Raw genomic sequence first — 19,852 nt, 5'->3', positions numbered from 1 at the left:
TTTTCCAAACATCGCTAATTACTGTTTGTAATGGACCATTTGATGATAGATTTCATGTGATTGTGGCATTTAACATCATGTTCAGATTTAAAGTGATTGATTACATTTGTCAAAGCAGCTGTAAGCTGGAATCCAATAACTTGTAAGACAAAGTGCATTAGACACAGAAGTACAGTAGCCTCTAGCTCTGGAAAATACAGTGGTTGGTTGAGCCCATTAGCAGTGAACAATAAAAACAGAGACACTGGTAAAACCTTTTAAAGGAAGAGTATTATGACAGTTGTTATCCAGATGTTGATGTGTGTCTTATCCCCTAGAGAGTGTTATGCGGAGTAAGCGGCGCTGTGTTCTGGAGAAGAAACAGCCATATAGTGGAGGTGAATGGTGCTCTGGACCTGACACGGAGGAAGATGAAGACAAGCCACACACTGCAACCCACCGTGAGTCTGTTTACATAGAGGGTGAATGTAGAACAGCCCTAAATAACAAATGGTGTCACAAATGGTGTACTAATTAAGTACAAATCCCCTTCCACTTCTCAATTGTAATTTGAAATTGAAAACAACAGGTTAAAGCCATAAATTATCCATAGCTGTTCACATCCTGTACACACATACACTGAAAGGAAGAAGATGAGAGCTTGGAATGCCATATGATCCCTTTCCACTGATTTGACTTTACATGTGGTTTAGCTCCATCTAGTGTTAAGATGCTGTAGCCAAAAAGATGTACTGGTATTGCAAGTAAACACCAATATATCATTTGAGACTAATTCAACTATTGTGCTGATGATTTTTTTCAGGGGAGCCAGGGCTTGCAGGTCCTATCCAGGGGCTTCCTGATCGTCTGTCTTCAGGGCCCATGTCTGAACCTGTGGGTCCTGTACTGAGTTGTGGAGTGGGATCAGGGTTAAAGCCAGAGCCACCTCAGTCTTCACAGCAAGTGGTGTATGTTTTCACAACCAGCCTAGCCAACAGGTATGAACTATGTACAGATCTGACATGCAAGGTTTTTTAATAGCAATAATCCAACAATAATTCACCTGCCAGAAGTTATTTCCATTAACTGAAAGTAGAGATGTCTACATTTTGTTCATCTTATAAACCAATAGACTTGCATATGTTTTTTTAGATCTCAAAACTGAATTATAGGATTGCAGTGTTCGTCTAATTTGTAATATTGATATTTTACTTTGACAGTGCTGCAGAGGCAGTGTTGAAAGGACAGTCCGATTCCATCCTTCTGTTTCACCAGCAAAATGTTCCATGCAACAAGTTGGAGCAGGTCAGACATTTACAGGTCACTGGCAATTCATACAAAATTTAATGTTTTTGTCAAACCTGTATCATGGTAGATTAAAAGTGTTTTCCTCTGTAAAGACCACAGGTGCATGTGGGAAGGGTAATTTGTTTAGCTATTTTGGTCTCAAATACTTCTTTGTTCCTGTTTTCATCAGCAGTTGTTGCTGCTTCGAATGTTTTCACCAAAAAAGTGAAGTGCACTATGAGTTGTTTTGGAAAATTATTTTAAATAGAAAGATGATATTGATAATAATAAAGTAATCAAGGTGAAAATGATGATGACAATGATAATGATGATAACAATTCATGATAATAATATAACTGTAGGAATTGTAACAGCATTTTTTAACAGCCTGAACCTATTTTTTTTCCTCATTTTTGTCTGCCACAGGGCCACCCATCAGGGAAGCTTCCTAATCTATCTGAGAAGGTGAACTCCAGCAGCTCTCCACACACAGGCACCCCTAAATCCCAAAGTGGAACTCCTCAGCCATCCTCTGCAGGAGTTGGAGGCCCATTGCATCCTGCAGGAACACCGTCATCAGCCGGACACTCAGATAATGAATCTTCTCAGATTAGACCTGGTGGAGCGTCGAGCAATAACAGCATCGCCCATAGATCAGAGGGAAGGAGCACACCTGCACCTGCAGGCCCAGTCCTAGGAAATGGGGATGGGGAAAGTGGAGGGGGTATGTCCCTTCCTGTTGCTACTGTTTCTCCCTCAGGGAGTCCTTCCATCCTATCTGCACATCTACAGAGTGATACAGGCCAGAGGAGTGGCCCAGGGAACACAGATGGTCTATCCAAAGAGCAGCTGGAACACAGAGAGCGTTCTTTGCAGACGCTGAGAGACATAGAGAGGCTGCTTCTACGCAGTGGAGCAAGTGGAGGCCTTGCAGACACAGGAGGCTCTAACAACAATCCTACTAATAATCCCTCCAACCTAAATAATAACAACAATACTGACAGGAGTGTTATTCTTGAGGATAGTGAAAATGGCACTAATAACCCTGGAAATTGCAGTAGTGGTAACATGGTGTCGTCAGCCTTGACTCCAATGGGAGCAATGAAGAAATATGAAGAACCCCTCCAGTCCATAATTTCTCAAACACAATCTCTGGGTGGACCTGCCCTTGAAAGCCCTCAAATGGACTCTCATCATAACCTACCACAACACCAACATCACCAGCTGTCTTCACCTGGGATTGACATGGGTCCCTTACTTGGACCAGACGGATTGACCCCAGAGCAAATAGCATGGAGGAAACTTCAAGAAGAGTACTACCAAGAGAAGAGACGACAACAGGAAATGCAACCCACCACACATCCCCAGCACTTTAGAATGATGACTGAAATGGGCATGCATGGGGGTCCCGTGATGATGAGAGGACCCCCTCCTCCCTACCACAGCAAGTCTGGAGACCAGCAGTGGGGTCCTGGCAATATGATGGGAGGAGGAATGGGTGGAAATGCACGAATTATGGACATGCACCAGGAGGGACCTCGTGGTCCTAGATTCATAGGACAGATGCAGAGAGGTCCACCAGGGGGAGGGGGTTTTCCTGGTAGTCCAGGGGGAGTTTTATCCATGGAGGGTCTAGGACCCCAACGGCCCACTAGGCCAGGGATGATTTGGTTAGATGATATGCCCAACAATATGGGTGGTGGGGGTCCCTTTCATGGGTGCTACCCAGGTGGACCTCCTCAGCACTTGCAGGGTGAGCCAGAACATCTCTTGACGCGTGAGGAAATGTTTCACATCATGGAGAAACGGCAGATGCAGGGACTTACTAGGTTTGATCTTGATCGATTAGCTAAACAGCAGCAACAGGGCAACCTGGGCTCAAGAATGACAGATAATCCTGGGGGCCCTGACTTCCCCAATTTGGGAATGGGCCGGGGTCCTCCCTCCACGCGAGGTGATTCTATGGACTTTCCTGGTTCACGGGACATTATGGGCTCTCCTGGAGGGGGTCCTCAGATGAGAGACTTGGTGGATTCTCCTCTAGGGAGCAACCTTTCTATGAATATGAACCCACAGATAAATGTTCAGCAACAACAGCATATGATTCTATCTCAGAAGCTCCGAGGAGGTCCTGTAGGAGGGGGGCCTTTAGGTGAAATGTTTAGTCCTGGAGAGATTTCACGAATCAGAGCTTCACAAAATGGAAGAGGAAATAAGGGAATGATCCCAGGACCAGATGGTCACTTTCAGTTTCCCAATCAAGGTCCTTTCCCTGGAGGACAGGTGGAAGGACCCTATCTTCAACAACCTGGCCCTGAGATGTTTGGGCCTGACCAGCAGGTTTCTAATCAAATGGGGGGTACGTCACGACTTAGTCATATGCCGATCACTGGAGGCCTGAGGGGAGCGGATCATGGTCCTAGGCACCCCTCTGACCTATCAATCAATGTTCATCCACTGAACTCTCCTGCAGTGCCTCTTCCCCGTCAGCTTAAATCTCCATCCCTCAACCAAGAGCCTCTTCTACCTTCTCCCTCTGCTCCAGGACAGAAGTCTCCTTCTCAGATCTCCTCTGCAGGGCATCATTCCGCTCTTCCCTCCGCGTCCGGTGCTGGGACTCCTTCCTCTTCTTCCATGAAGTCTCCTCAGATAATGGGGTCTTCCAACCTTGGGTTGCACTCTCCGTCTGCCTCTCCTGGACGACTCAAATCCCCTGCCATGGCTGTGGCCTCTCCAGGGTGGCCGTCTCCTAAAACAGCACTTCCAAGTCCGGGTGGTCCAACAAGTGGGAGAGTAGTGGGCAACGGAGGAAGTAATTCCAATGAGACAGGTACACTCTGAACACAACACAATCAGAACACACTGCTGGGATCTCTAATGTCTGATAATTATGAGTGCTGTTCTTCATATTTCTGCAACATTAACTGTTTTTTTATGTTCTTTGCAGGCCAATCACTTCCCCCCAGGAGTTCCAACTCTACCCCCATTAGCCAGCCAGGCTCTATGAATCCTAGTATGCCATTTACTTCATCCCCTGATGCCCCTCCATCACAGAATCCTTTGTCTCTCATCATGTCTCAGATGTCCAAGTATGCCATGCCTAGTTCCACTCCTCTCTATCACGATGCAATCAAAACAATTGCCACTTCTGATGATGAGATGCTGCCAGATCGACCTCTTTTATCTGGTGTCAGCATTGGAGGTATGAACACAAGAACACACTGTGACTGTTATTTGTCCTTTGATATTTCCATGCCATTAGAGAAATATTGAATGAATGAAGTGTTATTTCCTAGATCTGTGTTGCTTTGCCTATAAAATATGTCAGCTAGTCTAAACCTTCATATTATTGTACCCTGAATTCCAATTAATACTTCATAAGTCTAATGTGTTGAGAAAAAGATATATTTTAAATATTAATAGTGTTATTTTCACATGTTGGGTTTATCACCAGGAAACATGGGGAACCCGCAGACCTCCCAGATACTTGTTTCCCAGAGCTCCATTGGGCCCCACAGTGATCCACACAGCCCCATGGGTATTGTAAGCCAAAGTCAGCAGCACCTGTCCCATGATGCTTCAGGACCTGTGCTTTCTTCCCCAAACCAAATGGGCATGCCTGCCATGAATTCTGCCATGATGGGAGGAGGAGCCCCTGACGGACTGGGGCCCTGTAATGTTTCACCCATATCTCAGAACCAGATGGCAGGTTTTCCCCGCATGCGGCCACCATCTCATGGGCCCATGCACTCACCAATTGGAGGAATGTCACAGAATTTCTCTCAGACTAATGAGGCTATTTTGCCACCTCAGCAGTTACACCTGCTTAGCAAAAGCCATCCTCACCAACGCCCTTCTCACCCCTCGGAGTCATTCGCCTCTTTGCCCATGGGGGATGGACCGGACCTAAGTGAAGTCATACGACCGTCTCACACAGGGATCCCTGAGTTTGACCTCTCCCGTATCATTCCTTCTGATAAACCCAGTAGCACTCTTCAGTACTTCCCTAAGAGTGAGCCACATCAGAATCCACATCAGGGGCCACCATCCCAGCAACCTACTCCACAGCAGCTCCTCAAGCAGCTGTCTTCTTCTGGCCCTCCACACAGTACCGGCCCTTCATCCAACCCCCACATAGCAAACCTACAGAACATGATGGCTGAACAGCAGTTGCCACCTCACCCCTCACATGGTGGAATACGCCAAAGCATGGGTATTCTTCAGGGGAGCTCTAGGGGAATGATTTCTAGTGGAGGCATGGGCCCAATGTGCCCCCCTGGGCATATGATGGGAAGGATAGGCATGGGGCCGCAGCACCAACTCCAGCAACAGCAAGCCATGATGGCCAACAGTCTTCTCCACCATCCCTCTAATCCATACCCTGGCATGATGTCATCCCAGCAGCACCAACACAATCTGATGGCACAGCAAAACATTATGATGATGCAGGCTAAGCAGCGAAGCATGTCAATTCCAGGGGATCCCTTTGGCCCCCAGGGTCCTCTAATGTCCCCTCAGGGTCCGATGATGGCCCCTCCCCACCCACAGTCTGGTATGATGGGGCCCCAGTCTCTCAGACAGCGGGGAATGTCTCTGGACAGTCCCATTGGCTATGGCCCTGGAGGTATGGCCAATATGCCATTTTGATCCAGCCCATAAAAACTGTCATGAAAAAAAAAAAAAAAAAAGGTTACCTACCCATTGTGTCGAATTTTTTCATCGTTACTCTTGCAGTTGTTTGAAAAAAGGAATTGTAAAAACAAAAATATCAGTGATAATCTTCATATTTTGGATTACAACTGATTAGAAAATTGAATATTTAAAAGCACTGTAACACGGTTCAATAACAAATCTGAAGCCATTTTCTAAAATACTGTAAAATATGTATATTTCAAAGATGTGTGTATTTGTTTTGGGAACAGAGTGGTGTTCAAGAGAGGAGTGCCTCAAATTTCTCTTTGTTTTAATATCATTGATTTCTTTTCTTCAACTACCAAACTGTTGTGCAAAAGGATATAACACAATTATATGTGTATATAATATATACCTGCTGTATATAAGAAGCCATTTGTGATTGTTTGCAGTTCTGTATAACAGTGTTTTAATAGAAGTCTAAAAATAGAATAATACTGATCTCTAAGGTGGTCTAAGTTTTGTTTATTGTGGTGTCATTTGATAACGTGGACAAGGGGACACAGTTGCTTTAAAACATCTCGATTTTTATTTACTTCACAAAGACCAGTGGTTGCAAGCAAAACAGTTTTTTCCCCAACAATCTCATTTGTTTTTAATTGGGTAAATAAATCATATTTTAAATGCAATCAAAAAAGCAGTGGGTACTATATTGTCAGAGTATCTGATAACATTGAAACACTTTCCATCATAACAAGTGAAATACTGTAGAAGACAACAGAACAGAAGCATTTTAGTTACAGCTGATATTATGTAAGGGTGTATTACATGAAGACGCTGCTGCTGGCAGTTGTTGCTATGTCAGAAGCGGATGGTCGACTGTGACCCTGAGTTCTGATGAAAGGCAGACAAACACTACGGCAGCCCAATTGGCAAAGCAGCTGTATTAGCTCACTGCGGAACCGCACCCCAACAAAGGCGTACAAGAAAGGATTCAGACAACAGTGTGACAAGCCCAGGCTCCTTGTCACCCCAAGGACTTGGTGCATTAAGTTAAAAGACACACAGTTTTCATATGAGATGATTTTCAATTCGTCCAATGTTTTTATCAGTAAGGTGATATTATATGGAAGCCAACAGAAACAAAAGACGAGAGTGATAAGTAAAGCTAGTCGAATGGCACCTTTCTTTGCTTGGCTTTTCTGACTTTTGCACAAACTAACTACTATTGCTGTGTAGCAGTAGCTCATGACAGCCAGAGGTATGAAAAAGCACACATGATTTAAGACTCTGTCGGTCAAATCCCAGTTGTTTGCATGGATACCGTACTCAGTGTTGAAACAGGAGAGCCTAGATGAGTTTGCACGTTCCTGTGTCACAGTAAGGAACACAACATTGGGTACTGACAACCCCAAACAGACCAGCCATAGTGAAATGCATATTTGGTGCACTGTTCTCGGGTGACGACTTTGCATACTAGGAATAGCATGAACAATGGCCAAATACCGATCAAACCCAATGCAAGCCAGAAGGAAACTCCCACAAAGGAAGTTAAGAGTTTTCATCAGGCCCGTCAGCTTGCAGAGAAACTCCCCAAACACCCATCCGGCTGCATATTCAACTACAACAACAGGAAATGTACAAAGAAGCATCAGGTCAGCAAGGGCAAGGTGCAGCAGGTAGATCTCAGTGATGCGAAGACGGCGCCAATGTCTCAGCAGCACTGCTATCATCAAGCCGTTCCCCACCATTCCAAGCAGAAATATCAAACTGTAAAGCACAGGCTGGAACACAGTATTCAGGTCCAGGTCCCGGTCCTCATCATCACAGACGGTGTAATCGTATTCGTAGTCAGTATAATTCTCTTCGTTGTATGGCTTTAAAATATAAAGGAGGAAAATAGTTTTAATTACCTCATCACAGTTAGGAAAATCATTTCATGTGCTGTGAAGTAATACACAATTATAAGGTGGGTTGAATTGAGCTGAATTCTGATGGTATGTTTTATTTACAATGAAATGGCAAAAAAGGAATCATGAAGTTTTACTAATCATTTGGCGCTCTGTTTTCTGTGATTCAGCTCAGTTCTCAAACTAATTGTTAGTCAGGAAACACTGATAAACCTTTTTTTCACTTCCCTTTTTTACCCAATCATAAACTAAATAGCAGTAGTGTAGATTTAAAAATATCTGTGGTAGAAAAACCAGAGGTATTTAGTAGAATGTGCAAATATTACACTTGTTTGTCTAATTTTAAGTGTCATCTAAAAGTAATAGCTTTGTTTAAGACAGAAGGGTAAACATATTGATGTTTTTTTCTTATATATTTGTTTTCTGCCTTTTAAAATGGCAAAATTTTGTTCCAATAGCTAAACGAACTGTCTCAGTTCAATCTGTTGTTGTCTTGAACGATTATGATTTGGAATTAGAAATAATCGCAGATAAAGTCACACCTATGGAGGTGTATTGCTGTCACACTAAAAAAAAGAAAGAAAAAAATCAGTATCACATGATGATATGATAAGTTTAACTTTATAATGTGAGACTTATATTTGAATGAGGAAACGGTGTGCAGAGAACGGATAGGAATATGGCTCATTTTCACAATTTGATTAAGTTCTTCATGCTTGGGTTGAGTCATGGTGAGTTTCTGTTGTCACAGTAGATGATCATGTGGTTAGTAGGCTATATACACTTATACACTAAGAAAGATTTTAAAATGCATGGGGCTGTATACAGAGGGTCGGTCTTATTCATCCTTCTGACCCTCTGGAGGTAGTGTAATTTTTCATTGATCTGATGTTGAAGGAGCCACCAGAGTCCACAAGCACTATCACACATGCAAAGGAGTGCATAGGTTGTGTTCCTCTGACTCATTTTAAGAAAGGCTTAACCATAGGGTAACAGAAAGACAGATCTCTCTTCTGTGTCTTCCTCTACATCAATGTGATGATAATTAAATTGCAAGCGATTTGAAGTCTTTATTTAGAAAATGGAGTTACTCACTGCACTCCCCTTTTATGAAAATTATATGGGATGCACTACATTTAATTTCTTCCTCACCACTTATTTCCCTAATGATTTAACAGGAAGGAAGCGGCATGACTCTACATCTGTTAAAGGTGCCTTTTTTACACTTCAGTAATTCTGTCTATCACATTCTTACAGTTAATTTAAAAATCCTGTAGTTGAGTTTTAACCATAGGACGCTGCTAGACGATGGTGCTTATTTTTAAAATCTCTTCCTTTAAGATGCCAGATGTTGCAGCTGAGGCTTATAAAATTATAACAAGTTATGTATACTGTTTTAAACAGTAGATTGAACTTAATGTATGGTGTCCATCCAGCATTTAAGGGATATTTCATTGGTCTAAATCACAGAAAGAGCCTATTGCTCACTACGAAGCTACTTCGTTTAAGTACATGTTGAAAATAAAAACATGTTTGAGTACCTCACTATTCACTATATAGGCTACGTAAGTATTTTTAAAATAAAAAAAAGCCCTTGCAGAGACAGTAGCTACTTAAACAATTTACTATTCACTTCCACAATTTTTCAAAACAATTTACCTCAGAAGTAGAGCCGTAGTATGTTATAGCCATTGGTGTTGATTCTCAGTCAGTTGAAGGTATAGCTTACACTGCCGTGGTGAAATGTCATTGTACTTCCTGTTTGTACTGGTTCTTCAATATTCGCTTTGCTTATACCTTTGTTGGGAGTGTATTTGGTACAAACCAGTCAATGCTTTTTATAGTAAGTATGCAAGAGCAGTGATGCAAGTACAAGTTACTGCACCCTGCAATGTAGTCTTTGACAAACAAGTGACAATTATAGTCATATATGCTCTTCAAAGATGGATTTTTGGTGTTATCATCAGCATCAGTTCTGTGTTTTCTTTTCTTTTCTTTATTGCAACATTCATCACATGTATTATGAACGTGTAAGTCAGCCTGAGCTCAAGGCCGTAGCCAGGATTTTTCAAATACCGAGGTCAAAAAGAAGACTACAACTTATATATTAGGTATATGTAATCCATAATGTATTTACTGGTTTCTTGCTGTGCATTTCTCAGTCATGGTCCCTCTTGTGGTCCAGTTATTCTGGAAGTGAGTATATAACTGCGACTTAAAAATCTCCAGTAATATGCTGTGTATATTTGTACATTTGTGACGAATCTGCTGACGGAAGCCAGTTGGGACACAACACCGGGGCCGGGGCCAGTGAAAAAATTCTGGGTGGATTTCAAGGCCTCACTCCGCCACTGGCTATAGCCGACTACTTTTGTTTTGACATGGCAGCGGTATCTGCAAGTACGTGTCACGTGACGGTCTGTTAATGCAAGGATAATTGTCTCGTTGGCTATTTTCACTTCCCAATGAAACGAAACTTCAAGACAAAAATACAGAGGACATGACCTTGGTGTCCTCAATGGTATCTACGGCCATGCCTGAGCTTATTAATAATTTAACTTAAGTATTGTGGAGATACTTGGGCAGCAGTGGTTAAGTAAATGGTCTTGTGACTGGGAAACCACTTGTTTGGTTGCCGTATAAATTCAGGTTGAGGTGCCCTTGGGCAGGCTCTTAAAGGAAAGGTTCACAGTTTTTCAAGTCTGCCTAAAAAAGACAGTCAGGTTTCCATATGAACATTGAAACAAACTTTGCTTGCTTTAATTATTTCTTTTGTTCATACTGACCATTAGAAGATCCCCTCTGAATGTGCGTACAATATAAGAGATATATGATATATGATCTTCGTTTTAAGCAAAAATGTTTTTAAAAGTTTATTTGAAGCTTATATGAGGCTTTAGCCGTCTGTATTAGTCAAATAAAGTGGATATCTTAATCAGTAACAGTCTTTAGTAAAAATGTCCTTTGTGCATCAGCAGAAAGTGTTTTCATCTTAAGCTACAGTGGAAAGATTGTAACAAAAAGAGGAACTTTGGCACTAAAAAGACTCACTTTTAATGATATTGACTTGATTTGACTAATTTGGATGGTCGAAGCTTCATATTAGCTTCAGATAAACTTTTTTAAATACATTTTTGCTCAGAAGGAGGGCTGTGGATTTTGTCCTCCATTGCTTACACTGAAAGTGCATTATGAAGGGATATTTTAATGGCCAGTATGAACAGGAGGAATGATTAAATCAAGCAAAGTTTGTTTTAATGTTCATATGGACACCTAACTGTTGCTTTAAGGCAGACTTAAAAATTGTGAACCTATCCTTTAGAAAAACAAGTGTCAGTGTTTGTTTGGGCTTGGTTAAATAACAGCTACAACAAGATGCAAAGAGGCATAGATGATTCAAATTATCCATGCTACTTTGTAGGAATAGACCATGTCCGTTACAATCTACATGCAAAAAAACTGCTTTTAAGACATATCTGAAAACAGCAAATCCCTAAAATCTCAGCATCCTTATTTCCAGTCAGTCTATCACATATTAGCGTGCATTTAAACCTTTTTAATTCCACACTGGAATGACAGCAGGAGAGATATATTTTAAAAATGAGTCAGTTTTTTTAATTTTTAATTTTACCAACATAGGACAGAAACAAGAAAACTGCATGAATTCCAATTTTCCGGTTACAAACCAAAATATAGCATGCTGGTCTATGCTGGTTAGTGCTGATTTAGCTGGTGGACTAGCATAATGGAGTTGATCCATCAAGGTCTCAATAAGCTTCACCAGAACAATCTTTCTGGTGAAGCTGGTCCACTAGCAAGCTCTCATTAATGATGCCAGTCCACCAGCTTGGTCTTGCTGGTGAAGCTGGACCACCAGCAAACTCTCATTAATGATGCCAGTCCACCAGCATGGTCTTGCTGGTGAAGCTGGACCACCAGCAAGCTCTCATTAATGATGCAGGTCCACCAGCATAGTCTTGCTAGTGAAGTTGGTCCAGCAGCAAGTGCTCATTAATGATGCTGAGGCTTCCCCACCGAAAGGTCTCAATAATGACCCTGGTCCACCAGCATAGTTTTTGCTGGTGAAGCTGGCCCACTAGCAAGCTCTCATTAATGATGCTACCACCAGCATGGTCTTGCTGGATTACCATTTTAGCGTATTACTTTGTACACATTTATGCAGCCAGTACACTACTTAAATGGTCCATCCAACATCACTGCTCCTCCAAACGCTCGCACCCAGCCAAATTTAACTGCGGGCACCCAGGCAACATCACTGCATCACCTTCCAGGATCCAGCCAACATCACTGCTCCTCCAAGAACCAACTCCCAGGCAACATCATGCCTCCTCCACATTCCTGCATCGAGCCAGTATCTCCTCCTTCCACTTACCAGCACCCAGCCAACATCAAACACCCAGCCAACAACCAGCACCCATCAAACGTTACTGCTCCTCCAATTGCTAGTAACCAGCCAACATCACTGCTCCTCCAACAATAAGCACCTGGCCAACATCCAACACCAAGCCAACAACACTCCTCCTTCACCTACCAGCACCCAGCCAAGATCACTGCTCCACCAACAACAGATGCACAGCCCTTTCTCTTACCAGCACCAAGCCAACATCAAACACCCATCCAACAACAAACACCCATCCAACATCATTGCTCCTCCAAATGCTAGCTACCAGCCAACATCAGTCCTTCACCACTTACCTGCATCCATCCATCACTCCTTCAACTATCAGCACCCAGCCAACATCACTCCTCTTTCAACTATCAGCACCCAGCCAACATCACTAGTCCTTCCACTTAACCAGCACCCAGCCAACAACAAACACCCATCCAACATTACTGCTCACCCAATTGCTAGCACCCAGCCAACTTCTCTCCTCCACCACCTACCAGCACCCATCCAAAATCACTGCTCTTCCAACTGACCACATCCAGGCAACATCCGACACACAGCCAACTTTACTGCTCTTCCAACTGACAGCATCCATCCAACAACCAGCCGACATCATTGTATCACCTTCCAGCATCCATCCAACACTGTTCCTCAACATCACTGTTCCTCCAACAGCCAGCACCCAGCCAACATCAAACACCAAGCCAATATCATTCATTCTCCACCTAACCATACCTACATCCAACCAAAATCCCTGCTGTTGCATCTATCTGCACGCAGGAAACACCAATACTCCTCCATCCAACACCAAGCCAACATCATTGCTCCTTCGCCATCAAGCATCCAGCTAACATCATGCCTCTTCCACATTAATGCATCCAGGCAATATCACTCCTCTACCACGTACCAGCACCCATTCAACATCACTCATCCTCCACCTACCTGCATCCAGCCAACATCATTGCTCTTCCACCATCCAGTATCCAGCAGAGATCATTACTTGTCCACCAACCAGCACCCGGCTAACATCCAACACCAAGCCAAGATCACTTGTCCTCCACCTACTTGCATCTAGCCAACATCACTCCTCCTTCAACTAGCAGAACCCAGCCAACATCACTGCTCTTTCTCTTACCAGCAGCAAGCCAATATCAAACACCCATGCAACAACCAGCAGCCATCCAACATTATTGCTGCTCAAATTGCTAGCACCCAGCCAACATCAGTCCTCATTCAACAACCAACACACACAGAAAACATCACTGCTCCTCCAACAACCAACACACACACAGTCAACATCACTGCTCTCCCAAAATCAAACACAGCCAACATCACTGCTCCTCCAACAACCAAAAGACACAGCCAATATCACTGCTCTCCCAAAATCCAACATGCAGCCAACATCACTGCTACTCCAACAACCAACACACCCAACCAATACCACTGCTATTCCACCAACCAACACACATAGCCAACATCACTGCTCCTCCAACAACCAGCACACACAGCCAACATGACTGCTCTCCCAAAATTCAACACCCACCAAACATCACTACTCATCCAACAACCAACACACACAGTCAACTTCACTGCTCCTCAAATAACCAACCCACACAGCCAACACCACTGCTCTTCCAAAATCCATCACCAACCAACACACCCATCCAACATTATTGTATCACCATCGAGCATCTAGCCAACATCACTGTTCCTCCAACAGCCAGCACCAAGCCAACATCCAACACCAAGCCAATATCACTCCTTCTCCACCTACCTACATCCAGCCAAAATCACTGCTGTTACATCTGCCTGCACCCAGGAAACACCAATGCTCCTCCATCCAACACCAAGCCAACATCATTGCTCCTTCACCATCCAGCAACCAGCCAACATCACTGTTCCTCCAACAATCAGCACCCAGACAACATCACTGCTCCTTTAACAACCAGTACACATAGCCAACATCACTGCTCCTCCACTAAGCAACACACATAGCCAACATCACTGCTCTCCCAAAATTCAACACCCAGCCAACATCACTGCTCCTCCAACAACCAACACACAGCCAACATCACTGCTCTCCCACCAACCAACACACAGCTAACATCACTGCTATTCCAACAACCAACACACCCAGTCAACATCACTGCTCCTCCATCAAACATTACACACGGTCAACATCACTACTCCTCCACAAACCAACACACATAGCCAACATAACTGCTCTCCCAAAATTCAACACCCACCAAACATCACTTCTCATCCAACAACCAACCCACACAGCCAACACCACTGCTCTTTCAAAATCCAACAAACATCAAACATCACTGCTCCTCCAACAACCAAAACACACAGTCAATATCACTGCTCTCCCAAAATCCAACATCCAGCAAACATCACTGCTCCTCCAACAACCAGCACACACAGTCAACATCAGTGCTCATCCGAAATCCAGCACACAGAAAACATCACTGCTCCTCCAAAATCCAACACCTAGCTAACATCACTGCTCTACCAACAACCAAAATACACAGCAAACATCACTGCTCCTCCAACAACCAACACACATAGCCAACATCACTGCCCCTCCAACAACTAGCACCCAGCCAACATCACTGCTCTTCCAACAAACAGCACACCAAGCCAACATCACTGCTCCTCCAACAACCAGCATACGAAGCCATTATAACTGCTCCTCCAACAACCAACACACAGCCAACATCACTGCTCTCCCAGCAACCAACACACAGCCAACATCACTGCTATTCCAACAACAAACACAAACAGCCAATATCACGGCTCTCACAAAATCTAACACACCCAGTCAATATCACTGCTCCTCCATCAACCAACACACATAGCCAATATCACTGCTCCTCCAACAACCAGCAGACCGAGCCAACATCACTGCTCCTCCACCAACCAACACACACAGAACACATCACTGTTTTCCCAAAATCCAACACACAGCCAACATCACTGCTCCTCCAACAATCAGCACCCAGCCAACATCACTGCTCCTCTAACAACCAGTACACATAGCCAACATCACTGCTCCTCCACCAAGCAACACACATAGCCAACATCACTGCTCTCACAAATTTCCACACCAAGAGCACATCACTGCTCCTCCAACAAACAACACACAGCCAACATCACTGCTCCTCCAACAACCAACACACAGCCAACATCACTGCTCTCCCACCAACCAACATACAGCTAACATCACGGCTATTCCAACAACCAACACTAACAGCCAATATCACTGCTCTACCAAAATCCAACACACCCAGTCAATATCACTGCTTCTCCAACAACCAGCATACAGCCAAAATCACTGCTCTTCCAACAAACAGCACACCAAGCCAACATCACTGCTCCTCCAACAACCAGCATACAAAGCCAATATAACTGATCCTCCAACAACCAACACACAGCCAACATCACTGCTCTCCCACCAACCAACACACAGCTAACATCACTGCTATTCCAACAACCAACACAAACAGCCAATATCACTGCTCTCACGAAATCCAACACACCCAGTCAACATCAGTGCTCCTCCACCAACCAACACGCATAGCAAATATCACTGCTCCTCCAACAACCAGCAGACCCAGCCAACATCACTGCTCCTCCACCAACCAACACACACAGCCAACATCACCGCTCCTCCAACAACCAACACACACAGAAAACATCATTGCTCCTCCAACAACCAACACACACAGAACACATCACTGCTTTCCCAAAATCCAACACACAGCCAACATCACTGCTCCTCCAACAATTAGCACCTGGCCAACATCATGGCTCCTCCACATTCCTGCATCCAGGCAATATCACTCCTCCACCAACCTGCATCCAGCCAAAATCATTGCTGTTCCACTGTCTTGTAACCAGCACAGATCATTAATTGTCCACCAACCAGCACCCGACCAACAACCAAGCCAAGATAACTTGTCCTCCACCTACTTGCATATAGCCAACATCACTTCTCGAACAACCAGCACACCCAACCAATATCACTGCTCCTCCACCAACCAACACACATATAGCCAACATCACTACTCCTCCAACAACCAGCACACACAGCTAACATCACTGCTCCTCCACCAACCAAGACACAGTCAACATCACTGCTCCTCCAAAATCCAACGCCCAGCTAACATCACTGCTCCTCAAAAACACAACACACACAGCAAACATCAATGCTCTCCCACCAACCAACACACAGCTAACATCACTGCTATTCCAACAATTAACACAAACAGCCAACATCACTGCTCTCCCAAAATCCAGCACACAGCAAATATCACTTATCTCCCAAAATCCAACACCAAGCCAACATCACTGCTCCTCCACTAAGCAACACACATAGCCAACATCACTGATCTCCCAAAATTCAACACCCAACAAACATCACAGCTCCTCCAACCACCAGCACACACAGTCAACATCACTGCTCCCCCAAAATCCAACACACAGCCAACATCACTGCTCCTCCACCAACCAACACAAGCAGCCAACATCGCTGCTCCTCTACCAACCAAAACACAGTCAACATCACTGCTCCTCCAAAATCCAACACCCAGCTAACATCACTGCTCTACCAAGAACCAACATACACAGTAAACATCACTGCTCTACCAAGAACCAACATACAAAGTAAACATCACTGCTCCTCCAACTACTAGCACCTAACCAACATCACTACTCCTTTAACAACCAGCACACATAGCCAACATCACTGCTCCTCCAACAAACACACATAGCCAACATCACTGCTCTCTCAAAATTCAACACCCAGCCAACATCACTGCTCCTCCAAAAACCAGCATACAAATCCAATATCACTGCTCCTCCAACAACCAACACACAGCCAACATCACTGCTGTTCCAACAACAAACACAAACAGCCAATATCACTGCTCTTCCTAAATCCAATACACCCAGTCAATATCACTGCTTCTCCAACAACCAGCATACAGCCAACATCACTGATCCTCCACCAACCAACACACACAGCCAACATCACTGGTCCTCCAACAACCAGCATACAAAGCCAATATAACTGATCCTCCAACAACCAACACACAGCCAACATCACTGCTCTCCCACCAACCAACACACAGCTAACATCACTGCTATTCCAACAACCAACACAAACAGCCAATATCACTGCTCTCACGAAATCCAACACACCCAGTCACCATCAGTGCTCCTCCACCAACCAAAACGCATAGCAAATATCACTGCTCCTCCAACAACCAGCAGACCCAGCCAACATCACTGCTCCTCCACCAACCAACACACACAGCCAACATCACTGCTCCTCCAACAACCAACACACACAGAAAACATCATTGCTCCTCCAACAACCAACACACACAGAACACATCACTGCTCTCCCAAAATCCAACACACAGCCAACATCACTGCTCCTCCAACAATTAGCACCTGGACAACCTGGCTCCTCCACATTCCTGTATCCAGGCAATATCACTCCTCCACCATCTACCAGCACCCATCCAACATCACTCATCCTCCACCTACCTGCATCCAGCCAAAATCATTGCTGTTCCACCGTCTAGTAACCAGCACAGATCATTACTTGTCCACCAACCAGCACCCGGCCAACAACCAAGCCAAGATAACTTGTCCTCCACCTACTTGCATATAGCCAACATCACTTCTCCAACAACCAGCACACCCAACCAATATCACTGCTCCTCCACCAACCAACACACATATAGCAGAGCTGTTCACAAGTCATTTTTTACAAGTCCAAGTCAAGTCTCAAGTCTTTGAGCTAGAGTCCAAGTCAAGTCTCAAGTCTTTGAGGGTCAAGTCCAAGTCAAGTCTCAAGTCTCTGGTCAAGAGTCCGAGTCAAGTCTCAAGTCTCTCGCCAACACTAATTCAAATTCCTTCATATATTCAAAGACCTTGATATAGGACAGTATGAAAATGTACCAATTGTAGGTTCACTATAGAGAATCTACTGCAATGTGATGTGAAGAAACATACACTAAGAATTATTTCAATTCCATAACTGTATTTTCTTCAACAAAAAAATAATTATTTTAACAATGTTGTAAAATATAACAAAATGAACAAAACATGAACATCACAGAAACACTGCACTGCAGTTTAACACTGTGGTACAAACACATGTTCATTATTTTTTTCTCCAAGCTGCCTTTTATCTGCTGCTTAACACAACACACAGCAGGGAATGTGTGGGGATATTATAATATATATATATATATATATATATATATATATATATATATATATATATAAAATGACCATAGTTAACGCAACGTTGTGTTTTTTAATAATTAGTAGCGGAGCCACTAAGTTAGTGGCACTAAGCATAATAAGAGTTGCGGTGGTTTCCTGTCTGAGCTTTCAAAATAAAACATTTGCTATTGTGCGCTTCTTATTATTATTAACAAACAAATTTGGGGCTTGTCAATTACGGGAGAAATGACGGGAGGGCGGCGGGAGATGGTTTCGAAATATGGGAGAACCAGGGAAAATCGGGAGTGTGAAGGCATTGTATCCAAACGTAATGATCTGAGGCACTCCTGCTGAACTTATCGCACTCGCCATTGTCAATGTCTGATACTGAAGATGCGCGCTTCACACATGGCGCATGCGCGTGGCATGACGTTGGTGTTTACATCTAGCTCAGAGCCAGAGATCATACAAAAAGATGAATGACAGATAAATAATGAGAATAATAATAATAACATGAAATAAAGGTTGTTCGCGAGTCTCGAGCCTCGAGTCGAAGTCAAGTCTGAAGTCTTTTGAGGTCGAGTCCAAGTCGAGTCTGAAGTCACAGTTTAGTGAGACTTAAGTGCAACTCGAGTCCGAGTCGCGAGTCCGAGTCCCCAGCTCTGACATATAGCCAACATCACTACTCCTCCAACAACCAGCACACACAGCTAACATCACTGCTCCTCCACCAACCAAGACACAGTCAACATCACTGCTCCTCCAAAATCCAACGCCTAGCTAACATCACTGCTCCTCAAAGAAACAACACACACAGCAAACATCAATGCTTTCCCACCAACCAACACACAGCTAACATCACTGCTATTCCAACAATCAACACAAACAGCCAACATCACTGCTCTCCCAAAATCCAGCACACAGCAAATATCACTTATCTCCCAAAATCCAACACCAAGCCGACATCACTGCTCCTCCACTAAGCAACACACATAGCCAACATCACTGATCTCCCAAAATTCAACACCCAACAAACATCACAGCTCCTCCAACAACCAGCACACACAGTCAACATCACTGCTCCCCCAAAATCCAACACACAGCCAACATCACTGCTCCTCCACCAACCAACACAAGCAGCCAACATCACTGCTCCTCCACCAACCAAAACACAGTCAACATCACTGCTCCTCCAAAATCCAACACCCAGCTAACAACACTGCTCTACCAAGAACCAACATACACAGTAAACATCACTGCTCTACCAAGAACCAACATACAAAGTAAACATCACTGCTCCTCCAACAAACAACACACATAGCCAACATCACTGCTCCTCCAACTACTAGCACCTAACCAACATCACTGCTCCTCCAACAAACACACATAGCCA

General features: G+C 43.9%; 2 protein-coding genes across 4 annotated transcripts in view; one reads left to right on the top strand and one right to left on the bottom strand.

The window, feature by feature from the left end:
* bcl9l (bcl9 like) overlaps nucleotides 1–6,406 on the top strand; it is a 32,781-nt gene extending 26,375 nt beyond the window's left edge. For 2 of the 3 annotated variants that reach the window (XM_062418805.1, XM_062418806.1), the window contains 6 exons: nucleotides 318–440; nucleotides 803–977; nucleotides 1,200–1,299; nucleotides 1,693–4,096; nucleotides 4,214–4,468; nucleotides 4,721–6,406. In XM_062418805.1, the coding sequence (XP_062274789.1) occupies nucleotides 318–440; nucleotides 803–977; nucleotides 1,200–1,299; nucleotides 1,693–4,096; nucleotides 4,214–4,468; nucleotides 4,721–5,913 (4,250 nt within the window). In that variant the 3' untranslated portion in view covers nucleotides 5,914–6,406. The remainder of the gene's footprint in view (nucleotides 1–317; nucleotides 441–802; nucleotides 978–1,199; nucleotides 1,300–1,692; nucleotides 4,097–4,213; nucleotides 4,469–4,720) is intronic. The other variant, XM_062418807.1, reaches the window with a different exon arrangement.
* Nucleotides 6,407–6,722: 316 nt separating this feature from the next.
* LOC133981008 (C-X-C chemokine receptor type 5) lies at nucleotides 6,723–10,343 on the bottom strand. Its single transcript, XM_062419894.1, has 2 exons — nucleotides 10,314–10,343; nucleotides 6,723–7,775 (listed from the first exon to the last, which is right to left on the bottom strand). Exons 1-2 carry the CDS (start codon nucleotides 10,341–10,343, stop codon nucleotides 6,723–6,725), a joined length of 1,083 nt encoding a protein of 360 aa, XP_062275878.1.
* Nucleotides 10,344–19,852: the final 9,509 nt, after the last annotated feature.

Source organism: Scomber scombrus, chromosome 5 (assembly GCF_963691925.1).
Source record: "Scomber scombrus chromosome 5, fScoSco1.1, whole genome shotgun sequence".
Classification (NCBI taxonomy): domain Eukaryota; kingdom Metazoa; phylum Chordata; class Actinopteri; order Scombriformes; family Scombridae; genus Scomber; species Scomber scombrus.
The sequence above is the reverse complement of the archived record's forward strand: the minus strand, read 5'-3'. Positions and strand labels throughout refer to the sequence as shown.